The sequence below is a fragment of the Notolepis coatsorum genome (genome assembly GCF_963971535.1).
Source record: "Notolepis coatsorum genome assembly, chromosome: 2".
NCBI classification, from domain to species: domain Eukaryota; kingdom Metazoa; phylum Chordata; class Actinopteri; order Aulopiformes; family Paralepididae; genus Notolepis; species Notolepis coatsorum.
The window spans coordinates 217778653-217803345 of record NC_140166.1 but is presented as its reverse complement, the minus strand read 5'-3'; the positions used below and the strand labels follow the sequence as shown (position 1 = coordinate 217803345).

General features: G+C 43.7%; 1 protein-coding gene across 1 annotated transcript in view; it reads right to left on the bottom strand.

The window, feature by feature from the left end:
- The window catches only part of kiaa0586 (KIAA0586 ortholog), a gene marked incomplete at both ends in the record, with an annotated part of 105993 nt that overhangs the window by 35013 nt on the left and 46287 nt on the right, over positions 1-24693 (bottom strand). The window contains one exon of the mRNA XM_084338111.1: positions 11639-11661. Within this exon, the coding sequence (XP_084194237.1) occupies positions 11639-11661 (23 nt within the window). The remainder of the gene's footprint in view (positions 1-11638; positions 11662-24693) is intronic.

Sequence of the window (24693 nt, the reverse complement as noted above, 5' to 3'; positions counted from 1 at the left end):
AGCCTGCCCTGCATGTGTGCGGTTGTGTGGCATGACCAAATTTGGATACTGTCTAATGGCCAACAATTTCAGACTGTGGTTGGACTGAGCAGTGCCCATGCAGGTGTGAATGTATCTACCATATGAGTGTGAAGCAGGGCGTTACTGAAAAATAGTATTTGTGTTCAGCGAACCTATTCTGGGTTACCACCCAAGATGTTTTGCCATAAATGAAGTCTACACACTTAAGTATTAACATATTATCTCCCGTAGCCACAAACATACCACTTGCACTACACCATCCAAGTATTTTGGGTGGCACATGGTACAGTGGTTAGCACTGCTGCCTCACAGCAAGAAGGTCTCAACAAAAACAACAACAATAATAATAGCCTAATAATAATAATAATAATAATAATAATAATAATAATAATAATAATAGGGCGGTCAGGTGGCGTAGCGGAGATTGTGCTTGTCACCAATGCAAGAGGCTGCGGTCTCGACTCCCGGAGAGTCAGCATTGCCTTGGCTCGGGCTGATCGCTATACTAACTCGTTTGGCTGAGTTAGGGGGAGGGGAGCCATGGGTGGGTCCTGGGCGTTGTGGACAGCGACCCCTACAGTTCGGTCGGGGCGCCTGCACAGCGAGGGTAGGATCTGGAGAGAGGTAGTGCGACCTTCCACACGTTACACTCTCCCGGTGAGAATCTGCGCGGCCAGGCTGGCTGCCGGCTGGCTGCACATGCGTCGGAGGAAAGCATGTGACAGTCTCCGGCCTCCCGGACCAACAGTAGGGGAAAGTGCGCAACAACCAGGAAGGGGGTTGGGAATTGGCATAACGACTAACAGTGGGATGGGAGAAAAATCGGAAAAAGAAGGAGGGGGAAAAAGATAATCAAAAAATTAATAATAATAATAATTATTATTTTTCTTTATTTCTATTATTTTTACTTAACTATTTTATTATCATTGTTTTATGTAGTTTCTTTATAATTGTATTTGTTAGTTTTTCTTATTGTTTACTATCTAATTTAGCTATTTTATTATTTTAATATTTTTCTTTTCACCCTTTATTATTATTTTATTTGTAATTATTTTATTGTCTCATGTTATTGTCTTACTGTTTGTCTTATTTAGCTATTTTTACTATCTTATCTAGTTGTTTTATTACCGTTATCATTTTAATGTGATTGTACTTATTTTCTTAATTTTTTTTTATCATTTTGTTTAGTTTTTTGTGTAAAGCACTTTGAGCTGCAATCAATCTGTATGAATGGTGCTATATAAATAACGTTATTATTTTACATTTATTTTCATTTGAATTAACGATTTTATTTTAAGACTTACTAAAGAATGTCATGTTTTTAGACATGTCTATATTTTTCAAATGGGAGGTAAATATATTATACTTTATTATTATATTACATTATATTATAATATATAACATTACATTATATTATATTATATCATACATATTATTTATATTATTCAAATGGAACTCAAACATGTTCCGTTGTGATGTCACAGTATGATGTCATAATAGCACGTTCTAGACCATTTGTGATGTCACAGTATGATGTCATAATAGAACATTCTAGAACATTTGTGATGTCACAGTATGATGTCATAATAGACCATTCTAGAACATTTGTGATGTCACAGTATGATGTCATAATAGAACATTCTAGAACATTTGTGATGTCATAATAGAACATTCTAGAACATTTGTGTACAGTATATATTCAACAATTCTCTCAGAAGATCTCAGATCTCAGAAGACAAGTGAAGATATCACTTGTTGTTTCCGGCTACTTGTCTTTAAGCTTGAATATATACTGTAGATACAATTTTAAAATCACCAGATGGAAAAGGAAACAATGTCAATCCTTAATGAACTGCGTCTGGAGGGAAGGTTCTGTGATGTGGTTATTAAAGTCAACAGCACTGAGTTTAACGCCCACAAGAACATCCTGTGTGGCTGCAGCGACTATTTCAGGTACGTTTATCTTATCTACTGTAATGATAAAAAATAATAATAATAATAATAATTTAATAAAAACGTTTTATTTTTGCATGAAATTTTTTTGCAATGGAATGCTTTTTTTGTTTTTGGTCAACAAAGTTGACTATACAAATCCTTAGTTTTTATCCTTTAACGTTTTATTATTATTAGTGTGGGTGACCCACACTATTGTAATCTATACTATTTATTTATTATTTATTCCGCCGATTTTTGTCCAGTAACTCCTGCCAGAGCTTTCACAACGACCAGGTATCACAACGACCGGCTTGCTCCAACGCAAGTTGCTGTTACTTTTTGGAAAGTTTCACCGCACCGTTTGGCTACAAATTGGCTTCAAACTGGAAATTGTGGTCCATAAGGAATGAATGGCAGAACATTTGTGATGTCACAGTATGATGTCATAATAGACATTCTAGATTTTAGAACATTTGTGCTGTCACAGTATGATGTCATAATAAAACATTCTAGAACATTTGTGATGTTACAGTATGATGTCATAATAAAACATTCTAGAACATTTGTGATGTCACAGTATGATGTCATAATAGAACATTCTAGAACATTTGTGATGGCACAGTATGATGTCATAATAGAACATTCTAGAACATTTGTGATGTCACAGTATGTCATAATAGAACATTCTAGAACAGTTTTGATGTCACAGTATGATGTCATAATAGAACATTCTAGAACATTTGTGATGTCACAGTATGATGTCATAATCTATCACAGTGTTTGTCGGGTCTATCACAGTGTTTAGAGGCCCTCTAAACACTGTGATTCTAGTACATTTGTGATGTCACAGTATGATGTCATAATAGAACATTCTAGAACATTTGTGATGTCACAGTATGATGTCATAATAGAACATTCTAGAACATTTGTGATGTCACAATATGATGTCATAATAGTACATTCTAGAACATTTGTGTATCTATTCAACAATTCATAGACCCCTCTCCCGTTGGCCGGCGGTGCACAGGCATCACCCACACTTTCATAATTCCCCCGCACGGAATTGTCTAGTTATTATTATTATTTATAGTATTCAAATGGTACTCAAACATGTTCCGTTGTGATGTCACAGTATGATGTCATAATCAAACAATCTAGAACATTTGTGATGTCACAGTATGATGTCATAATCAAACATTCTAGAACATTTGTGTATCTATTCAACAATTCTCTCAGAAGATCTCAGATCTCAGAAGACAAGTGAAGTTTCTGTCTGGCTACTTCTATATTCTATAAGCTTGAATATATACTGTAGATACAATGTAAAAATCAGCACATGGAAAAGGAAACAAGCGCCATGAATCCTTCCTCACAATCACAATCCTTAATGAACTGCGTCTGGAGGGAAGGTTCTGTGATGTGGTTATTAAAGTCAACAGCACTGAGTTTAACGCCCACAAGGCCATCCTGTGTGGCTGCAGCGCTTATTTCAGGTAAGTTTAGCTTGGTTCAGGTTAGCCTGGTTAGTAAAAAGATACTATACTGTACGTCTACTGTAGAAATATACTATACTGTACTTCTACTGTAAAAAAATACTATACTGTACATCTACTATACTTCTACTGTGCTAAGACCCTATACTTCTACAGTGAAAATATATTAGTACACAACACAGGACAGCATGTTGCTTACTGTTTACTCATTGGTTATCTCTATACTCTGCATCCCACAGAACCCTCTTCACTCTCTGGAGCGACTCAGAGAAACCAGTCTATAGTATCCCTGGGGTGTCCCCGGGTATGATGCAGCTCATCATAGAGTATGCCTACACACGCTTTGTGCCAGTGACAGCAGAGAACTTGGAAGAGCTTCTGGTGGCTGCAGACCAGCTTCTTGTCACTGGCATAGTAGGAGCGTGCTGTGACTTCCTAGAGGGCCAGCTGTCTCTGGAAAACTGTGTCGGCATCTGGAGGTTCGTGGACATCTACTGCTGCCCTGACCTGAGGCGCAAGGCCTATCTCTTCATCGTGTGCCACTTTGAGGAGATGCTGCGAGTCTCACAGGAGTTTGTGGAGCTGTCCCTGCAGCAACTGGTGGACATCATCGAGAGGGATGATCTGAATGTGAAGAACGAGGAGATGGTGTTTGAGGCTGTCCTCCGTTGGATTTACCACTCCCGTGAGGAGCGTAAAACACACATCCCTTTGCTGCTGGCCAAGGTAACTAATTGTATTACTGTGCATTACATTAAAACAACACTAGGTTCCCTAGTACAGTGGTTCCCAAACATTTGAGTCCAAACTGTTCCCTAGCAACAGAAACCGTCTACAACCGCTGTCTAAGTTGTACCCGCTGTCTGCTTGTCTCTTCCCAGGTTCGCATGGGCTTGATGAGGCGTGACTACTTCCTGAACAACGTCCTGAAGAACCCTGTGGTTAGGGACAGCTACGACTGCTGGCCCGTCATCCTCAGTGCCCTGAAACCCCCTGGCTCGTGCCCACGCCTGCCCCAGGAGGTCCTATTGGCCATCGGAGGCTGGAGTGGCAGCCCGACCAATGTCATGGAGGCTTACGATATCCAAGCCGGTAGATGGATGGACGTGAGCGCTGAGGCGGAGAGTCCCCGGGGCCACCACGACACCGCCTATCTCCACGGTCTGGTCTACTGTGTCGGTGGCATCGACGGCAAGACCCTAGAGTATTTGAGCAGTGTGCGTAGGTTCAACCCCGTCACCCGCAGCTGGCTGCAGGCAGCTCCCATGCACTCGCGCCGCTGTAACGTCAGCGTGGTTGTGTTGGACGGCTGTATCTACGCCATGGGAGGGTTCGACGGACACGTGCGACTGAACACCGCTGAGCGCTACAAGCCTGAAACCAACCAGTGGACAGTGATTTCGCCCATGCTGGAGCACAGGCACTGCGCCGGCGCTGCAGCCCTCCACGGCAAGGTGGGTGGAACTGAAGAACACACATGTGGTAGAAGGAACGTTTACATTAAAAACTAAGTGATTGGTATCATTCAGAATCAGACATAAAAAATGTCTTTATTGCCAAGTAAGCTTGCACATACAAGGGATTAGGAATGTGTCTGGGTCCAACATTAACAGACAATTAAAGTAGAATGAAATAAAATGGAATATATCAACTAAATTTGAATATTATTTCTTATATTTACAGGTTTACATCTGTGGTGGCTTCAACGAGGAGGAGTGTCTGCGCACAGCTGAGTGCTACAGCCCAGACACTGACCAGTGGACTCTGATCGCCCCCATGAGCAGCATGCGTAGAGGAGTGGGAGTCGCTGCGTACGGAGGACAAGTCTATGTGGTAGGTGCACATGGAGACAAATGCTTTATACTAGATATTTGTATAGATATGTATCATTTGACTTGCAATGCTGCTGTGATGTCCTCATTTCCCTAAGTGGATTAATACAGTGTCTGCCTGCCTTAACCACATACTAAAACATTCCTCTCATGTGTCCTGTCCTCAGGTTGGAGGGTTTGACGGTGAAAACGCCCTGTGTAGCGCGGAGGCCTACAGCCCCTTGACTGACTCCTGGCGCACCCTGCCCGCCATGCTCATCCCCCGCAGCTACTTTGGCATCGGGGTGTTGGACGGCCTGCTCTTCGTGGTCGGAGGCCTCAATGGCTCCACGTGGATCTCCAACGTGGAGCGCTACGACCAGAGCAGCGACAAGTGGACTGTAGCCGAGGACATGGAGATCCAGCGCGGGGGCCTAAGATGCTGCATAATACATGGCCTGCCTAATATGAGCCAGTACGCCGCTCCCCGTGGCACCCCATCTACGAACCTTTAAACATTTATTAGACCAGTCCAGAAGAAATCCTAAGAAATGAATAAATGACTATCAATCAAAGGTGGTGACATTTCTTCCTTCTAGCAAGGAGGTTTTGGCTCCAAACCTGAGTGACCTGGATGCATGTTGAGGGGAGAGGAGGTCCTGGAGGTACCAGACCTGAGTGACCTGGATGCAGGTTGAGGGGAGAGGATGTCCTGGAGGTAGTTCGGGCCGGAGTGATTACCGTCACCATTCTTAGCAACATCAGTCTATCTTCACCACAGGACACCTTGGTCCTGTAGATGTTTCCCCCACATCTCGGCTCTGTACATTCTTTCTGATTCTGAAAGCTACGTGAGGATGACAGTCCCAGCTACAGGGTACATGCTGCTCAATTAGTGTATCTAAGTCCATCGCTGAGATCCATGAGGTGTGTTGGCTGCTCTGCCGTAATAACCTGAACGGTTAACCCCCTGCTGAGAGACAATGCTACAACTTGACACAGCCCACTTCCTGTTTGGCTTAGCGGTCTTAAGAGCTGCACAGGGCTGGCTGCCATACAACCAGCTCTATGGGCCTACTCCACACATGTCTTTCAAGGCATTTGGAAGACTGCAGGTGACCTTTTTATCCTGAAACCCTTCCTCTGCTTATCCTGACATGTATGGCACCACAAGTGAAAAATACAATATATGCAAACATTTCTGCAACAGCTCCCTTGTTTTGTACAGAATGCCAACAGATTTGGCTAATTTACCTTTGATATATTGTATATGTGGCTTCCAACAGAGTTTGTGATCTATAATCACACCTAAGAATTTTGTTTCATAATACTCTTTCAATTTCGGTTCCATTTAAATTCAGTTTAATTTCACAGTCGGTAGAAACACCACCAAATACCATACATTTTGTTTTGTTTTCATTAAGAGACAACTTATTCCTATCAAACCATTTCTTTAACTTTATCAATTCCCTTTCTACTGTTTTCAATCATTCTTTTATGTCCTCCCCTGAACAAAGTAAAGTTACTCAGAAGTTAAAACGGTAAGGTGTGGAGTGCCCCAAGGAAGTTGCCTTGGGCCTTTGCTCTATACCAGTGGTGCCCAACCAGTCGACCGTGATCGACCGGTAGATCGCGCGCTGGTTTCAAGTAGACTGCAAGATTATTTTGGAAAAGCATTGTTACAGGGTCTAGTTAGATCGAGGCGATCGGCAATCGCTTGCTTTTGTTTTCATGAATACCCGGATGTAGAGGAATGTGAAGCACTTTGCTTACAGACGCTGAACTTGATACTTGTGTCTGTCGTTATTCATGCCGTAGAAACATCCACACAAACATGGTGTCAAAAGTAGTTGAATTAAAATGTATGTGTCTGATAAGGAGATAGACGGGATATGTAAATGAAAATGTATGTGTCTGATATGGATATATTATTAGAAGATTGAATAATTGGTTGATATAAATGTAGATAATGTATGAAAAAGCTAAATTGTATATTATACTGTATTGTATTATGAATGGATTAGGAGCATGTCTTGTTGTAATTTGTCTGTATACCATGTGAATGTCTGATTGTATGTAAGTCACTATATTTTATGGTGTTATGGACCCCAGGAAGCACTGCTGTGGCTAATGGGGATCCAAATAAATAAACTTAAACTTAAACTGGGAGTTCTTTGTGATGTGTCAAATTATATAATATATTATGTGTGTATATATATATATATAGCTCAATCAGGAAATATCATGTTAGCCAACCTAGCGCCTCTTCCAGTCAATCACCGAACACAGCCAAATTTGCGATATAACGGGTGAAACGATAAACGGTCACTTACTTTTATATCATTGACTACAATCTGAATGTTACAGGATGGATCCCACATAAATTAAATAACTATTCACGTTAACTTTCAAACGAGTGAACTCGGACTGAACTTAACCGTCATACTATCTTCACTCGCGAGCCACACAACCGGCGTCTTAAAGGGACGGTCCCCTAAATCTCCCAGAAATCAAATTTAAAATACACAGGAATAAATCCTGTAACAGTATTTGCTACATTAACAATGAAATTATATATTTTATAATTAAATTAAGCCATGAAAGATCTGTGCAGCGTGATATGCATTGGTTAGCTAATGTCAGTATTATATACTTAGACTTATAGCAGTGGTGGCCTGCTAGCAGTAGTGCTACTGTAGTTTACAGATCCCCCGCCAGTTTCATAATATCGAGCTAATAACGTTACAGTAGTCACTGAAACACAGACTAAACAGCATTCATTTATATCAGCGGCACGCATTACTTATAAATAATAAAATATATGTGTTGCATAATTACCTGAGATGAGAAGATGCAACAGGTCGTATACCGTGGCCGCGTCAATTCAAATTTCAAACCCCAATGCATTGTGGGGATCCCACAATGCAACGCAGCTGTTAAGCAGTGTTGCCAGATTTGGGAGTCTGCCCCCATGTGGCGTACCTTTGATAACACTGGGCGGTTCGGCTATTGTTAATCCGATCTGGCAACCCTGCTCTTCCTTGCTTCTCCGCACAGACCACGGTTTTGATGGATTGATTGAAAACTTTATTAACAGATTGCAGAATGGGTACAATACAGTACAGCTCAATACATACAATTGTTAAGGGGATGCAGACCAGAGAAAGACTTTTGTCTTGTTTACATCAGGGTCCCCCATTTTCAATTCATCATAATCTCAAATCTCATAATGAAACGGTAACCAGACAATTATTATTTATATTATTTTATATAACACAGTTACTCAATCAACATGCTTTATGCCTACAATCTCTCTGACAAATCTCAATGGCACAAGAATAACTTAAAATAATAATAATAATAATAATAATAATAATAATAATAATAATAATAATAATAATAATAATAATAATAATAATAATAATAATAATAATAATAATAATAATAATAATAATAATAATAATAATAATAATAATAATAGCTCTCTTTTCAAGTCTTACTGGACAACAATAAATAACGAAAAAATATGAAATAATTTTCAAAATAATACATCTTGTGTAGAAAATCCAGCTTTAACAAATTATCTCTGTATCTTTTCAATGTAAATAATAAATCAGTAACCTCACAAAGATACTAATCTAATTATCTTTAAAGTGCACTATGCAGTTTTGGATTTGTACATTTGCATATAGTGAACGTGACATTTGGGTGGGTTTTGAGCAGTTTAGGTGGGTTTTGAGTCCAGAGTTGGGGCGTTGCGGAGTTAAGCGGGGAGGGAGGGAGTTCCAGAGGGTGGGAGCTGCCACACTGAATTATAGGGTGACCTTTTGATAATTACATTATTTGAATAGCCTAAAATATCATTTTTATTGTAGCATAAAGTGTATACATGAATTGGCATAAATCTGGTCTAGAATAGCCTAATAGATATTTATGTTAAATTGTTTATTATTATTATTGTTTAGAATGACATTACATTATAGGCTATATTTCTGTAACACACCATTTGCCCCCAGTGATAAGTCAGCTGAGTGCAGGACGTCACACAGCCGCACGCTCCAACCAGGGCTGGACTGGGACCAAAAATCAGCCCTGGCATTTTTGGCCCAGACCGGCCCACCATAATCGGTCGGACACCACCCACCAGTACATCATCCTTGAGGTCCCCTTAAATAATTTGTATGGCTTTTACACTTAAAGTCGAAAAACAAAAGTAATCTGTAAAATAATACAGTGAATTTCCTGTGAAAAAACATTTATTTTTTACAGTGTACCACCTCAAAAACATCTCCCGTCTCCGACCCTCCTGTGGCTGAGACCCTGATCCACTCATGATCCACTACTGCAACGGAGTCCTGTTCGGGGTGCCCAGCAAAGCCCTGGACAGGCTCCAGTATGTACAGAACTCAGCTGCCAGGGTTCTCACTCACACCAAGCCCTAGCTGGCAGCACATCACCCCCACCCTCATCCACCTCCACTGGCTCCCAGTCAAGTTCCGGATCTCTTTTAAACTCCTGCTCCTCACCTACAAGTCCCTCCATGCCCTCGCCCCCGGATACCTGTCTGATCTCCTCCACCAGCACACTCCATCCCGGAACCTACGATCCTCCGATCTGGGTCTCCTCTCCATCCCTCGCACAGGTTACAGACTTTCAGAGCCTTCGGCGTGGCATCCCCTACCCTCTGGAACTCTCTCCCCCCTGAAATCCACAACCCCCCAACCCCTGGACACTTTCAAAACTGCTCTCAAAACACACCTCTTCACCAAGGCTCTTCCCCATTAGTTAGTTTAGATTAGATTAGGTTCATTATCCCTTACCTGCCCTCATCCCCCCCTTTTCTTTTTTCCTTTTTCCCCTACTGCCCCATTTCCCTAGCCCTCTTGATTGTAAAGCGACCTTGGGTTTCATGAAAGGCGCTATAGAAATTTGATTTATTATTATTTTACTTAAAATTAACCTGTAACAAAATAATAGCTTTCAAGTCTTACTGGACAACAATAAATAACAAAAAAATATGAAATAATGTACATCAACAGGCTGCTATGAGTGCAGCTAACGTTAGCTTTATGAGGCTACATCAACACGCTGCTATGAGTGCAGCTAACGTTAGCTTTATGAGGCTACATCAACACGCTGCTATGAGTGCAGCTAACATTCGCTTTATGAGGCTACATCAACACGCTGCTATGAGTGCAGCTAACGTTAGCTTTATGAGGCTACATCAACAAGCTGCTATGAGTGCAGCTAACGTTAGCTTTATGAGGCTACATCAACAGGCTGCTATGAGTGCAGCTAACGTTAGCTTTATGAGGCTACATCAACAGGCTGCTATGAGTGCAGCTAACATTAGCTTTATGAGGCTACATCAACAGGCTGCTATGAGTGCAGCTAACGTTAGCTTTATGAGGCTACATCAACAGGCTGCTATGAGTGCAGCTAACGTTAGCTTTATGAGGCTACATCAACACGCTGCTATGAGTGCAGCTAACGTTAGCTTTATGAGGCTACATCAACACGCTGCTATGAGTGCAGCTAACATTAGCTTTATGAGGCTACATCAACACGCTGCTATGAGTGCAGCTAACGTTAGCTTTATGAGGCTACATCAACAAGCTGCTATGAGTGCAGCTAACGTTAGCTTTATGAGGCTACATCAACAGGCTGCTATGAGTGCAGCTAACGTTAGCTTTATGAGGCTACATCAACAGGCTGCTATGGGAGCATGTCTATGTTCCCTGGGTCCTATGTTCCCTGGTAGGCAGGGGTGTAAAGTACTTGAGTAATTGTTCTTCGTTACAATACTTAAGTACTTTTTTGGGGGATTTGTACTGTACTCAAGTATTATTAGGTTTGTATATTTTGTACTTTTACTCCATTACATTACATTTCAGAGAAAAAAAACATACTTTTTACTCCTTACATTTAAAATGCAGACCTACAAAGTACAAATTACAAATCTTGCAGGTCCAACCTTTTTAATTAGTATATTTGAATTGTTTATCTGGCCAAACGAACGTTAACGTTATTAATCCTGCGACCGCAGGTAAACAGCCAATCAAATCCCCATCAATGGAAAATTAACCCGCCCATACCCATGCTGATTGGTCCTTGTGCAAGACTAGAAAGCGGGGATCTTTGATTAAACACCTGTTATCAGAAGAATAGACAGTCAGAGTGACAAGCCATAGAAGATAGCCACAATGAGTGATGAAGAGGACGAAACGGTCGGCGATGGCATGGACGGACAAGATGAGCATCCATGGCCCTATCTACATAGAAAATACATAGTTCAAGACTCCAACCTTATAGTGTGTTGTTATCAGTGTTGCTGATAAATGGTTTTCGACCAAGCACTAACGTCATTACGAGGCTCACTGTCCGCTTGAAGATCAGCAAAGCTGCTCAAACCATGAAAGAGAAAGTCACTGCTGCTATGAGTGAAGTTGAATGGATCGCGACAACAACAGATTGCTGGACAGCCCGACGAAGAAGTTTCATTGGGGTAACCGCTCACTGGATCGACACTGAAAGCTTTGAAAGGCGTTCTGCTGCACTTGCCTGCAGAAGACTGAAGGGCTACCATACTTTCAATGTTTTAGCCAGTGCCTTAAACGACATTCACTTGGAGTACAAAATCTGCATTATGCTGTGGTTAATATTGTGATATTATTCAGGGTACTCCAGTATTCTGTCTTTAATATTGTGATATTATTCAGGGTACTCCAGTATTCTGTCTTTAATATTGTGATATTATTCAGGGTAGTCCAGTATTCTGTCTTTAATATTGTGATATTATTCAGGGTACTCCAGTATTCTGTCTTTAATATTGTGATATTATTCAGGGTAGTCCAGTATTCTGCCTTTAATATTGTGATATTATTCAGGGTAGTCCAGTATTCTGTCTTTAATATTGTGATATTATTCAGGGTAGTCCAGTATTCTGCCTTTAATATTGTGATATTATTCAGGATAATCCAGTATGCTGTGGTTAATATTGTGATATTATTCAGGATACACCATTCTGTTTTTAATATTGTCATATTATTCAGGATACTACAGTGTTCGGTCTTTAATATTGTGATATTATTCATGCTGTGATGTGAATGCCGTTTACCTTCAATGGAGAAGTGCATTAAATAATTTTAATGCAAAAAAAGTGTCCTCTGTTCTTTCATTTCAGCATTGTCTATCGCAGAACACATTCCATTGTGGGCAGAGTGTATGCTTGGTTTCATTCCAGCCTTGCCTAAACACCAGCTGATGATTTCACTAATTGGCTCACCTCTTCAACTAACTCACCTGGTGCAATGTACTGTATAGTTTAAATGAAAACTTGGCCCACGATGGAATGAGTTTGAGACCCCTGGTCTATCCCTTTAAAAAAAATATTACTTTTACTTTTGAGTACTTAAGTACATTTAAAAGTAGGACTTTTTTACTTTTACTCAAGTGTGGTTTTAGCCAGATACTTTGACTTTTACTTGAGTCAGATTTTGAGACAGTACCCATACTTTCACTTAAGTATAATTTCTGGGTACTTTTTACACCCCTGCCGACGGTGGAGGTGACCATGCAAGGTGCCGACCGGCTCATCGGGAGCAGTTAGGGGTTAAGTGTCTTGCTCAAGGACACTTCGACACGCTGCCCTGGGAAGAGCGGGAATCGAAACGGGAACCTCTGGATTACCAGACGACCGCTCTACTTCCCGAACCACTGTCGCCCCTGAGCTTCAGTCAGCTGTACAGACAGGAGCTCGACCCCGTTGACCTTGCATTGGTTTGTTGCTAACTAGCCAGAGCTAGTGTGAGGAACAGCGTGGATTGTTGCTAACTAGCCGGAGCTAGTGTGAGGAACAGCATGGTTTGTTGCTAACTAGCCGGAGTTAGTGTGAGGAACAGCATGGTTTGTTGCTAACTAGCCGGAGCTAGTGTGAGGAACAGCATGGATTGTTGCTAACTAGCCAGAGCTAATGTGAGGAACAGCATGGATTGTTGCTAACTAGCCGGAGCTAATGTGAGAAACAGCATGGTTTGTTGCTAACTAGCCGGAGCTAATGTGAGAAACAGCATGGTTTGTTGCTAACTAGCCGGAGCTAATGTGAGAAACAGCATGGTTTGTTGCTAACTAGCCGGAGTTAGTGTGAGGAACAGCATGGTTTGTTGCTAACTAGCCGGAGCTAGTGTGAGGAACAGCATGGATTGTTGCTAACTAGCCAGAGCTAATGTGAGGAACAGCATGGATTGTTGCTAACTAGCCGGAGCTAATGTGAGGAACAGCATGGTTTGTTGCTAACTAGCCGGAGCTAGTGTGAGGAACAGCATGGTTTGTTGCTAACTAGCCAGAGCTAATGTGAGGAACAGCATGGATTGTTGCTAACTAGCCGGAGCTAGTGTGAGGAACAGCATGGTTTGTTGCTAACTAGCCAGAGCTAATGTGAGGAACAGCATGGATTGTTGCTAACTAGCCGGAGCTAATGTGAGAAACAGCATGGTTTGTTGCTAACTAGCCGGAGCTAATGTGAGAAACAGCATGGTTTGTTGCTAACTAGCCGGAGTTAGTGTGAGGAACAGCATGGTTTGTTGCTAACTAGCCGGAGCTAGTGTGAGGAACAGCATGGTTTGTTGCTAACTAGCCGGAGCTAATGTGAGAAACAGCATGGTTTGTTGCTAACTAGCCGGAGTTAGTGTGAGGAACAGCATGGTTTGTTGCTAACTAGCCGGAGCTAGTGTGAGGAACAGCATGGTTTGTTGCTAACTAGCCGGAGCTGGTGTGAGGAACAGCATGGTTTGTTGCTAACTAACCAGAGTTAGTGTGAGGAACAGCATGGATTGTTGCTAACTAGCCGGAGCTAGTGTGAGGAACAGCATGGTTTGTTGCTAACTAGCCGGAGCTAGTGTGAGGAACAGCATGGTTTGTTGCTAACTAGCCGGAGCTAGTGTGAGGAACAGCGTGGGCTGTGCTGAGAGAGACTCTTACAGATCAACATCACTGATGAGAATAAGAAACAAGGCTTGGGTTCCAAAAATCACAACTACCCCTGTGAGGTAAAAGCATTGCAGCAGGTAAGATTAAAGGTAAAAGCATTGCAGCAGGTAAGATTAAAGGTAAAGACATATAAAAGGGTTGGGGTGCGGCTGGGTAGCTACCACCGCAGAGACTCTGGGTTCGAATCCAGCTGTCAGCGGTACCTCCGGCTTGGTCAGTCGTCCCTACGAACACAATTGGGAGCGTTTGCGGGTGGGAAGCCGGTGGGGTATGAGTCCTGGTCGTTGTAAACTGCGACTCCTACTGGTCGGTCTGTCGGCCTGTTGTTCAGCAGGGAGGGGGTCTGGGGGAAATAGCGTGAACCTCTGCACTTGTTACGTTCCCCCAGTGAAACTCCTCGCTGTCAGATGAAACCACATGTATCAGAGGAGGCAGAGGAGTCTACACCCTCTGCAGGCCGACAGTAGGGCAGCATGTGGTAGTCTACACCCTCCCCAGGCCAACAGTAGGGCAGCATGTGATAGTCTACACCCTCTCCAGACTGACAGTAGGGCAGCATGTGGTAGTCTACACCCTCCCCAGGCCAACAGTAGGGCAGCATGTGGTAGTCTACACCCTCCCCAGACCGACAGTAGGGCAGCATCTCCCCAGACCCAAAAATAAAAAAGCTCCGAGCGTTTTCCTGAGTCTCGCGACTGCCGCGACTCCGCCACTTCCTCGATGTTGATTAGTCAGTTGAAAAGAGTTACCTTGATGAGCGCGCTCCTCTCCAAAAGTTGAACTAGTTTCAACTTCATGTCCCAAACGCTGCCGCCGAGGCGCGGAGCTGGGAAAAGGAGCGCGCCTGTCGTGCCTGTCGCGCCTGTAGCATAGAAATGAATGACAACTGACAACTCATAAAACGTCCCCGGTCGACACAGGCCATAGGCTATAGGTATGAGTATTACAGAACCACACATAGTCCACACCACACAGGTGTCTAAATACACATGCTCAGATTAACCCCTCTGATCCAACACTAAAATTCACACACAACAGTCCTATTTACACATAAACACACGGATGAACCAATACCGAACAACAAGTCCACGACCAAACACATCGAGTCTAACATTATTATAGTAGGCAAAAAATGCAACATTATCGCCACCCACCTGTCCTGATGGTCAAGATCTGCCCAATTCTCAAAATCTGCATGTCACAGAAGTAGTCCCTGCAGCAGGCTGCTTCGCCTTCTTTGTAAAATAAAAATGGGTTAGAAGGCTTACTTCTTTGATATTTCGTTTAACTTTCGACATTATCCTGGATACCTGTATTTATTTATTTTAAACGGCGGGTGAAGTTTGATTTGTGCCTGCAGACTGCAGTGCAGCGCCGCCACGCTCTGAATGGTAAACGCAAGCATAGCATGCATGTTGCATGCGTATTACGAGTAGGGTATATCTGCAGTGCCACAACCCCATAGATTTATGCTATTGTCTATTACGGTGAATTAGTGCGCAAATCATTAATCATACATCAAAATAGCATAATTTTAGTATTATACACGATGATGACGATACAGAAAATTACAGAAAAATTTGAAATGCATGGCAAAAATAGCATTTAGTGTCAGTATTTTAAAGACCCCCCACAAATTCACAAATCATGTTTTCAGGGGAGCTGATGTCTGATCTAGGGGAGCCATGGCTCACCCAGCTCCCCCATGATTCGCACCCTGAGTCTACACCCTCCCCAGACCGACAGTAGGGCAGCATGTGGTAGTCTACACCCTCCCCAGACCAACAGTAGGGCAGCATGTGGTAGTCTACACCCTCCCCAGACCAACAGTAGGGCAGCATGTGGTAGTCTACACCCTCCCCAGACCGACAGTAGGGCAGCATGTGGTGGTCTACACCCTCCCCAGACCGACAGTAGGGCAGCATGTGGTAGTCTACACACCCTCCCCAGACCGACAGTAGGGCAGCATGTGGTAGTCAACACCCTCCCCAGACCGACAGTAGGGCAGCATGTGGTAGTCTACACCCTCCCCAGACCGACAGTAGGGCAGCATGTGGTAGTCTACACCCTCCCCAGACCGACAGTAGGGCAGCATGTGGTAGTCTACACCCTCCCCAGACCGACAGTAGGGCAATGCGCACAACAAGGGAATTGGCATAACGACTAAATTGGGGGATGGGAGAAAAACGACAGAGAGGCAAAGAAAACATATAGAAGGGGGAATATTAAGAAGAATAAGAATGATACACAGATATGGAAATATGATTGTAATTACAGGTGTGAGTGAGGGAGTGTGATTGCCAAAGCAATCTCAGCTTGTCTAGACAGAGTAATGACTGAACACGCCACTGGGACGACGAACAACGGAGATTGATTCTCTCTGGCGTCTGAGCGACATCTCAAGGAACACGTTAGCCCACTGGAGTGTCTCAGACGCGGCCTTGTGGATCACACGCAATATATGTGAGAGGAATGCTGAGACAGAATGTGACAGAACGCCCGGGAGAACACTGGCGAGGACCTGCAGCACGGGATGTTTGTGTAGTTCTCGGTCTTCCAACATGGCCGCCTGTCACAGAGCAACCATCGTTTTTGAACGTGGCAATGGAAGAGACAACGGTTGATAGGTGCAAAGGGAAAAAAAAACGGTTGCTATATGTTGATTATGATCAAATATATCAACAAAAACATGAGTCACGGTAGAATAGTAGTACCGTTGTTTTCCAGTGCTACCTATACTCTGCCATTGTACAGCAATTAGGCATTTTCTTTTGAAAGTGGTTGCCAATGGTTACAGGCAGCCGTGCTGGAATAAAGAGACCTACACTAACATTCCATGCAAGGCCTCTATTAATATTGATGAGACTCCCCTGGCAGAGAGAGAGAGAGAGAGAGAGAGAGAGAGAGAGAGAGAGAGAGAGAGAGAGAGAGAGAGAGAGAGAGAGAGAGAGAGAGAGAGAGAGAGAGAGAGAGAGAGAGAGAGAGAGAGAGAGAGAGAGAGAGAGAGAGAGAGCGAGAGAGAGAGAGAGAGAGTTGAGAACAAAAGAGAGGAGAAAGAGAAAAGAGAAAGAGAAAAAACAGAAAGGAGAGGATAATGAGGAGAGAATAGAGTGCTGGAAAGGAGACAGAGATAGAGAGAGAGAGAGAGAGAGAGAGAGAGAGAGAGAGAGAGAGAGAGAGAGAGAGAGAGAGAGAGAGAGAGAGAGAGAGAGGGTGGAGAGAGAAAGAGGGGAGAGCGAGAGAGAAATAGATAGGAGAGAGAGAAATAGATAGGAGAAAGAGAGGAGGGAGAGAGGGAGAGATAGGAGAAAGACGATGGGGAGAGAGAGAGAGTTGAAAGAGTTGAGAACGAAAAAGAGTGGAGAGAAAAAGAGAAAGGAGAGGATAATGAGGAGAGAAGAGAGGAGAAAAAAATTGGAGAAAGAGGAGAAAGGGAGAGAGAGAGACAGACAGAGAGAGAGAGAGTCTTTAACTATGAATGAACACAACATTCTAACTCACCATCTTTAGATAATAAAGTACTCAACCTCTACTGTCTTTAACTATGAATGAACACAACACTCTAACTCACCATCTTTAGATAATAAAGTACTCAACCTCTACTGTCTTTAACTATGAGTGAACACAACACTAACTCACCATCTTTAGATAATAAAGTACTCAACCTCTACTGTCTTTAACTATGAATGAACACAACACTCTAACTCACCATCTTTAGATAATAAAGTACTCAACCTCTACTGTCTTTAACTATGAATGAACACAACACTCTAACTCACCATCTTTAGATAATAAAGTACTCAACCTCTACTGTCTTTAACTATGAATGAACACAACACTCTAACTCACCATCTTTAGATAATAAAGTACTCAACCTCTACGGTCTTTAACTATGAATGAACACAACACTAACTCACCATCTTTAGATAATACAATTAGAAGAAATGACTTAAAAGGGAGTTACTGTACAGTATATGGTTCTTTGTCAGAGGTCTGCTCCACACATTGTGACTGTGGTGCGAGCCGGACCGGCACCCTGTGTGCCACCCTGTGTGCCACCCTGTGTGCCGGCCTGCTGATCCTCCGTCTTCCACTGCAGATACCTTCTACTGATCATCCACAACCTGTGTCTCTACTGTAGACACCCCCCACTCTGTCTCCCCTGCAGCAGGGCAGATGTTCTCTCCATAGAGGAGGTGCTACGTCGGATTGATTTATTGATTTTATTGTGGATTAGAGACATCATAAAACATGATAAAATGCAAGCACTTATTTCCATCATGGTGCCTGAAACAGTATGGATATAGCGGTGGACTAAAGGTTGGAGAACCTTTAGTTCTCCCTTAGTTTAATAGTTTAGTTAGGATGTCTGTTATCTACTCCCATGTCTGCCTGCCTTTTTGCAGACATGGGAGATGTTTTAACCCCTGTCCCTGGCTCTCTGAGAGTATATAATTATCGATGTAGACATTCCAGTGACCTTCTGCCTCATACTGGACAGGAGCACCACCGGTGCCATGGATCAGCTTCATACCGCCTTCTGTCTGACCTGCAGCGTCGAACCATATACCTTCTCTGCCTTGACCTATTCTGAGTAGTTCTCCTGCCCCTGAGCCATCGTCTTGTATCTCATCCTGTATACCAACGCTTGCAGCAGTTCTTAGTTCTATTTACTACTTAATTTCACAATTTTCTTACATACTTTGATTCTATTGTCACCATGTATGCATATATATATGCTTATTACATGTATTTATTGCTCCTATGTCCGCCCACTACAAACACGGGAACTCTCTAATCCCTGTCCCCATCTCTCCGAGTGGTTGTCTCGTAGTGTTGGCCAAGGTGGTGGATGTCTCGGCTTGATGGCCAAGGTTGCAGTGACTGTTCTACCCCCACATTGGTTATAAGCACCACTGAGGTCGTGGATCAGCTTCATACTGTCTTCTGTCCATGCCTGTTCTAGTTTATTGAATGGGTTAAGTACTTCTATTCTATTCACATATATGCTTACTACAGGTATCTATTATATTCACATTATATGCTTACCACATGTATTTATTGCTATGTCCGCCCAAACTGTCTAAACGCCTGTCCCCGTCTCCCCGTCTCTGTGAGTGGATGTCCCATGGTGATGGCCAAGATGATGCGATCCTCTCTACATCGCCCCCATACTTCAAATGGATCCGAACGGAATACATACTCTATCAATATGTATATGACTGACATTTAGCCGTTATCCTATCTTCATACTAGCGCTCGTTTCCCTATGCTTTCTCTTTTGTTGTTGTTGTTCTTAGCTCTATTCCATTTAAATCTTTCAAAAATGTACCCCAGTTGCTATTGCATGTACATATTTGTGTTTTATTACACGTATATGTACATACATACCAACCATTTCGCCTGTTTTATTCTCCACCCTTCGATCATCCATAGCAACACTACTATCCCCCCCTTGAACGGCCCTTCTAAGGTTTCTCTCCTCCACATTGCCTGTGGTGCTTTTTTCCTATTGCTAGGTTTTTAGTGAGTTTTTCCTTATCTTCACGTGGGGTATGTCTGGGAGTGTTGCATTTATTTATTTATTTATTTTACATTTATTTTGGATTTCATGGTGGGTTTTTTGCTCTTGATTTATTGTGATGTTTCTTGTTGACTTGTTTAAGGAAGGCCCGTGGGGACATTAACGTGTGATTGCGGGCTCTACAAATACATTTGATTTGATTTGATTTGAACCGGGCTTGTGACCGGGAGGTCGCCGGTTCGATTCCCCCAGACCGGAGTGGAGGAGAAGTGATTTGAATAACTCTCTCTCTACTCCCTCAATACCCACTGGTGAAGTGCCCTCGATCAAGACACTTAACCCCCAGCTGCTCCAGTGGGAGCTGCTCAGTGGACGAGAGAGAGAGAGAGAGAGAGAGAGAGAGAGAGAGAGAGAGAGAGAGAGAGAGAGAGAGAGGAACATAGAGGAAGGAGAGAGGCAGGAGAATGTGAGTGAAGGATGAAGGGATGGTAGGAAGGAGAGAGGAAGGGATACAGAATGAGAGATGGATGGAGAGGGGAAGCAAGTAAAAAGGAAGAGTGAGAGAGAGAGAAGAGAGAGAGAGACTGAGGTGGAGGGGGAGGGAAGAGGACAAGATGTATGGACATATAGATGGAGAGAGAGCAGGAGAGTACTGGCCGTTCCAAGCTGTTGGAGCACACCGTGGGAGGGGAGGGGAGGCAGGGGAGGGAGGGGGGGGGGGGAGGGAGAGGGGGGAGGGAGGGATGGAGGGAGGGAGGAGAGAGGAGTGGGGGAGGGAGGGGGGGGGCTGATGAGGCTGAGAACACTGCCGGTACATGCAGTAGCTGGAGAGCAGCCCTGGGCTCTGCTGCGTCAGCTCTTGCACTGACACTCCCGTTAGAACCCACAGTCAGCGAGCGCGTTCGCACTCACAGGCTACTCCAGATCAAAAGGTTCATCATATCTATATTTGGGATTAGATGTTTATATTATGCGTCTTCGTAGCGCAGCCTATACGCTGTGAGAAAAAAAGCTGCCAGAAAACGGTAATCATCAATGGTTGCCAAATACTTACTGTCAAATTACAGTCAAATCAAATACATTTACAGATTACAACCTTTATTTAATGGTTAATATTTTGATAAAGGTCATTTGCTGTATTTTTATGGCATTTACACATGAAGTAGAAAAACGACGACGGCAGAGGCGACCACGCAAGGTGCCAACCTGCTCATCGGGAGCTGCAGTTGGGGGTTCAGTGCCTTTGCTCAGGGGCGCGTCGACGCGCCGCCAGAGAGGAGATGGAATCAAACCGGGAACCTGCGGATTACCAGACGACTGCTCTACCTCCTGAGCCACCGTCGCACCTGACTTACACACAAACCGGCCGCTCTCCAACTACATTAGTAAGATAAGATATTGGAGGCTCCAGGTCCTCGGCCTGCTGTCGGCCGACGTGCGAGGTTTTTAACCGAAGCGGTCCTGTAGTTTGCGAGATTAGCTGCGGACAGACACACACACACACACACAGACAAGACACACACACACACACACACACACACACACACACACAAACAACCGAATAAAAGGGCGGCTAGCCCAGCTGGCATTGAAATGGCCCCCACTCTCACAGCAGTTCCTGTTTTATTGACAAAACTAACTTGGTGATAAAAAATCCTTTCTTGCTCAGTTTCCTTTTTTCTGGTTTTGGGGTTGAAATCTTTATTTAAAATCCTTTTGACCAAGAAAAAAAAAACAAAGGCTTCTTTGTTCATCGAGTCACTGCCAAGGATACTAGCAGAGAGACATGTCCACTACTGCATAACTGATCCCCAGTCTGTGGGGGGTTGGGGTTAGGATACTAGCAGAGAGACATGTCCAGTGCATAACTGATCCCCAGTCTGTGGGGGGTTGGGGTTAGGATACTAGCAGAGAGACATGTCCACTACTGCATAACTGATCCCCAGTCTGTGGGGGGTTGGGGTTAGGATACTAGCAGAGAGACATGTCCACTACTGCATAACTGATCCCCAGTCTGTGGGGGGGTTGGGGTTAGGATACTAGCAGAGAGACATGTCCACTGCATCACTGATCCCCAGTCTGTGGGGGGTTGGGGTTAGGATACTAGCAGAGAGACATGTCCACTGCATAACTGATCCCCCAGTCTGTGGGGGGTTGGGGTTAGGATACTAGCAGAGAGACATGTCCACTGCATAACATGATCCCCAGTCTGTGGGGGGTTGGGGTTAGGATACGGGTTCAGTTATCAGACAGACAGGGACTCTCTTTCTCTCTCTCCATAGCTAAAGCTTTGCTACTACACTCATCCTGTCTTCTCTTCTTCTACCATTCTCTCTCTCTCTCTTTCTCTTTGAGTGGTGTCCAAGGCTAGTATTACAGAAATGGGTTTTGTTCTCTCACTCTCTCTCTCTCTCTCTCTCTCTCTCTGCAGGTGTACTGAAGTAGCTGAAGTAGATATTCTTTGTCCTCTTATTTCCCATCCTCTCTTCCTCTCTCTGTTCTCCTCTCATCTCTCCAGGTGGGCCATACTCCCTCCCATATCTCTCTCTCTCCCTCTCCCTCTCCCTCTCCCTCTCCCTCTCTCTCTCTCTCTCTCTCTCTCTCTCGCTCTCTCTCTCTCTCTGTGGGTGACCCTACTGTAGCTTAAGTAGTCGTTTCTGTCCTCTCTCTCTCTATCTCTCTCCTTCTCTCTATCTCTCTGTGGGTGACCCTAGCTAAAGTTGTTATTTCTGTCCTCTCCTCTTTTCTCATAATTTCATTCATTCTCTCCTCCTCCTCTCACCTCCCTCCATCTCTCAGAGTAACCGTAGTTAAGGTCACATGTTTTCCCCCCTCCTTACATTCTCTGTTCTGCTCCTCTCTTCACCTCCCTCTCTCTCTCTCTCTCCATCTCAGGGTGGCTGCAACATCATGCTGCAGCTGTTGCCTAGCAACCAGATGTGCCCCCCCCCACCCCCCCCTCCTCCCAACCCTCCAAAATCCAGCTGAATTTGTAAGAGGATGTGAGTGAGCTAAGCAGAGAGGCATTCTCCATTGTGTGAGAGAGAGAGAGAGAGAGAGAGAGAGAGAGAGAGAGAGAGAGAGAGAGAGAGAGAGAGAAACGTGTGAAATAATAGAACAGAATATCTTTATTGACAAGCACATTTAGATTATACCCGAAATCCGTCCTCTGCATTTAACCCGCCCCATAGGATCAAGTGTGGGAGAGAGAGAGAGAGAGAGAGAGAGAGAGAGAGAGAGAGAGAGAGAGAGAGAGAGAGAGAGAGAGAATGCAGGCTGGCTTATTACAGATTCATCTCACCTACACACACACATCTGGCGCGCACGAAGACATGAGAAAAATAACTAGCTAATCTACATTACATTTGCATGCTATCCCACACACACACACACACAGGTACACATGAATTAGACATATGACATACAATGATATGAGCATATGCACGCACACACCACACACAGGACGGTATCATAAATCAAAAGTAGTTGGGACATTTTCTTTTCGGAGACCTCTCCATCACACACACACACAAATTGCTATCCTCCTTTCGCCCATTCCTCTCTCTCAGTCTCTTGTAATCCATCTCTCCATCACACACACCCCCTTCCTGCTCTCTCTCCAAATCTCCTTCTCTCATTTCTTCCCTCCCACCAATTCCACCCACAGATCACTACCATTTCCCTCTCTCAACTTAACTCGCCCTTTTCACCTCTCTCTCTCTCTCTCTCTCTCAGACCCACAACCCACTACTAATATTTACAACATTACGACCTCATTCCTTTCTCTCTCTATACCTCCTTTTTCCATCACAGACAGCCACAAGCCTCCCCCTCTCTCTTCCCCCACTCTATCCAAGCTCTGCATGTGTGTGTGTATGTGTGTGTCTCTCTCTGTAATTCTCCATCTCTCCATCACAAACAGCCACAACCCCCGTATTTCTCTCTCTCTGTGTCAATCTCTATCTCTCCATCAGACACACCATACTTCGTCACCACAACCCCCCTCTCTCTCCTCTCTAAGTCATTCTCTCTGCTTTCATCTCTCCATCACCTATATATAGCACTCTTTGTCCGTCACACACACACACACACACACACACACACACACACACACACACACACACACACACACACACACACACACACACACACACACACACACACACACACACACATCACACACACACACACACACACACACACACACACACACACACACTTCTCTGTGCCTCCCTCTCTTCCCTCTCTCTATCACCCACAACTCTCTCTCTCCTCTCTAAGTCATTCTCTCTCCTTTCATCTCTCCATCACACACACACACACACACACACACACTTCTCTGTGCCTCCCTCTCTTCCCCTCTCTCTATCACCCACAACTCTCTCTCCTCTCTCCTCTCTAAGGCTGCGGTTACACTAGGGCCATTTCATTTAGTTTCATTTAGCTTTTCAGAACGCTGCGTATTGGCAGGCAAGTAAGAGTTAAGATAGATGTCGTTTTGTCTCGTCTACTATATACATGTAGTACAATGCCAAAGCAGTAGGTGGCGATGTAGTTCAAACATGAAAGGCCATTTTCAACCAATCAGAAAGGTTGAACGTGCCACTACACTTCCTGCTAAAAAACAACAGTCCACCATCTTTAAATACCTCGTGTGAGCCATTTAGCAACGTAGCATTTATTTTTCAGCAAGAAAACAAAAGTGCAATAAAAGTGCAATAAACAAAAACGGATACATTCACTGTGTTCTGCCTCTCATTTGTTGATGAAACAAAACCAACAATCACACAATTTACCACCAAGAGCGGATAGTTTAGTCTCACAAAAAGATCTCTGGTGTTGTTAGCTACATGCTAATGTGAATGGCATTCTCCATGTATATAGTTAGCATCGAGGCTATTAACGTAGTAACGTTAATGCT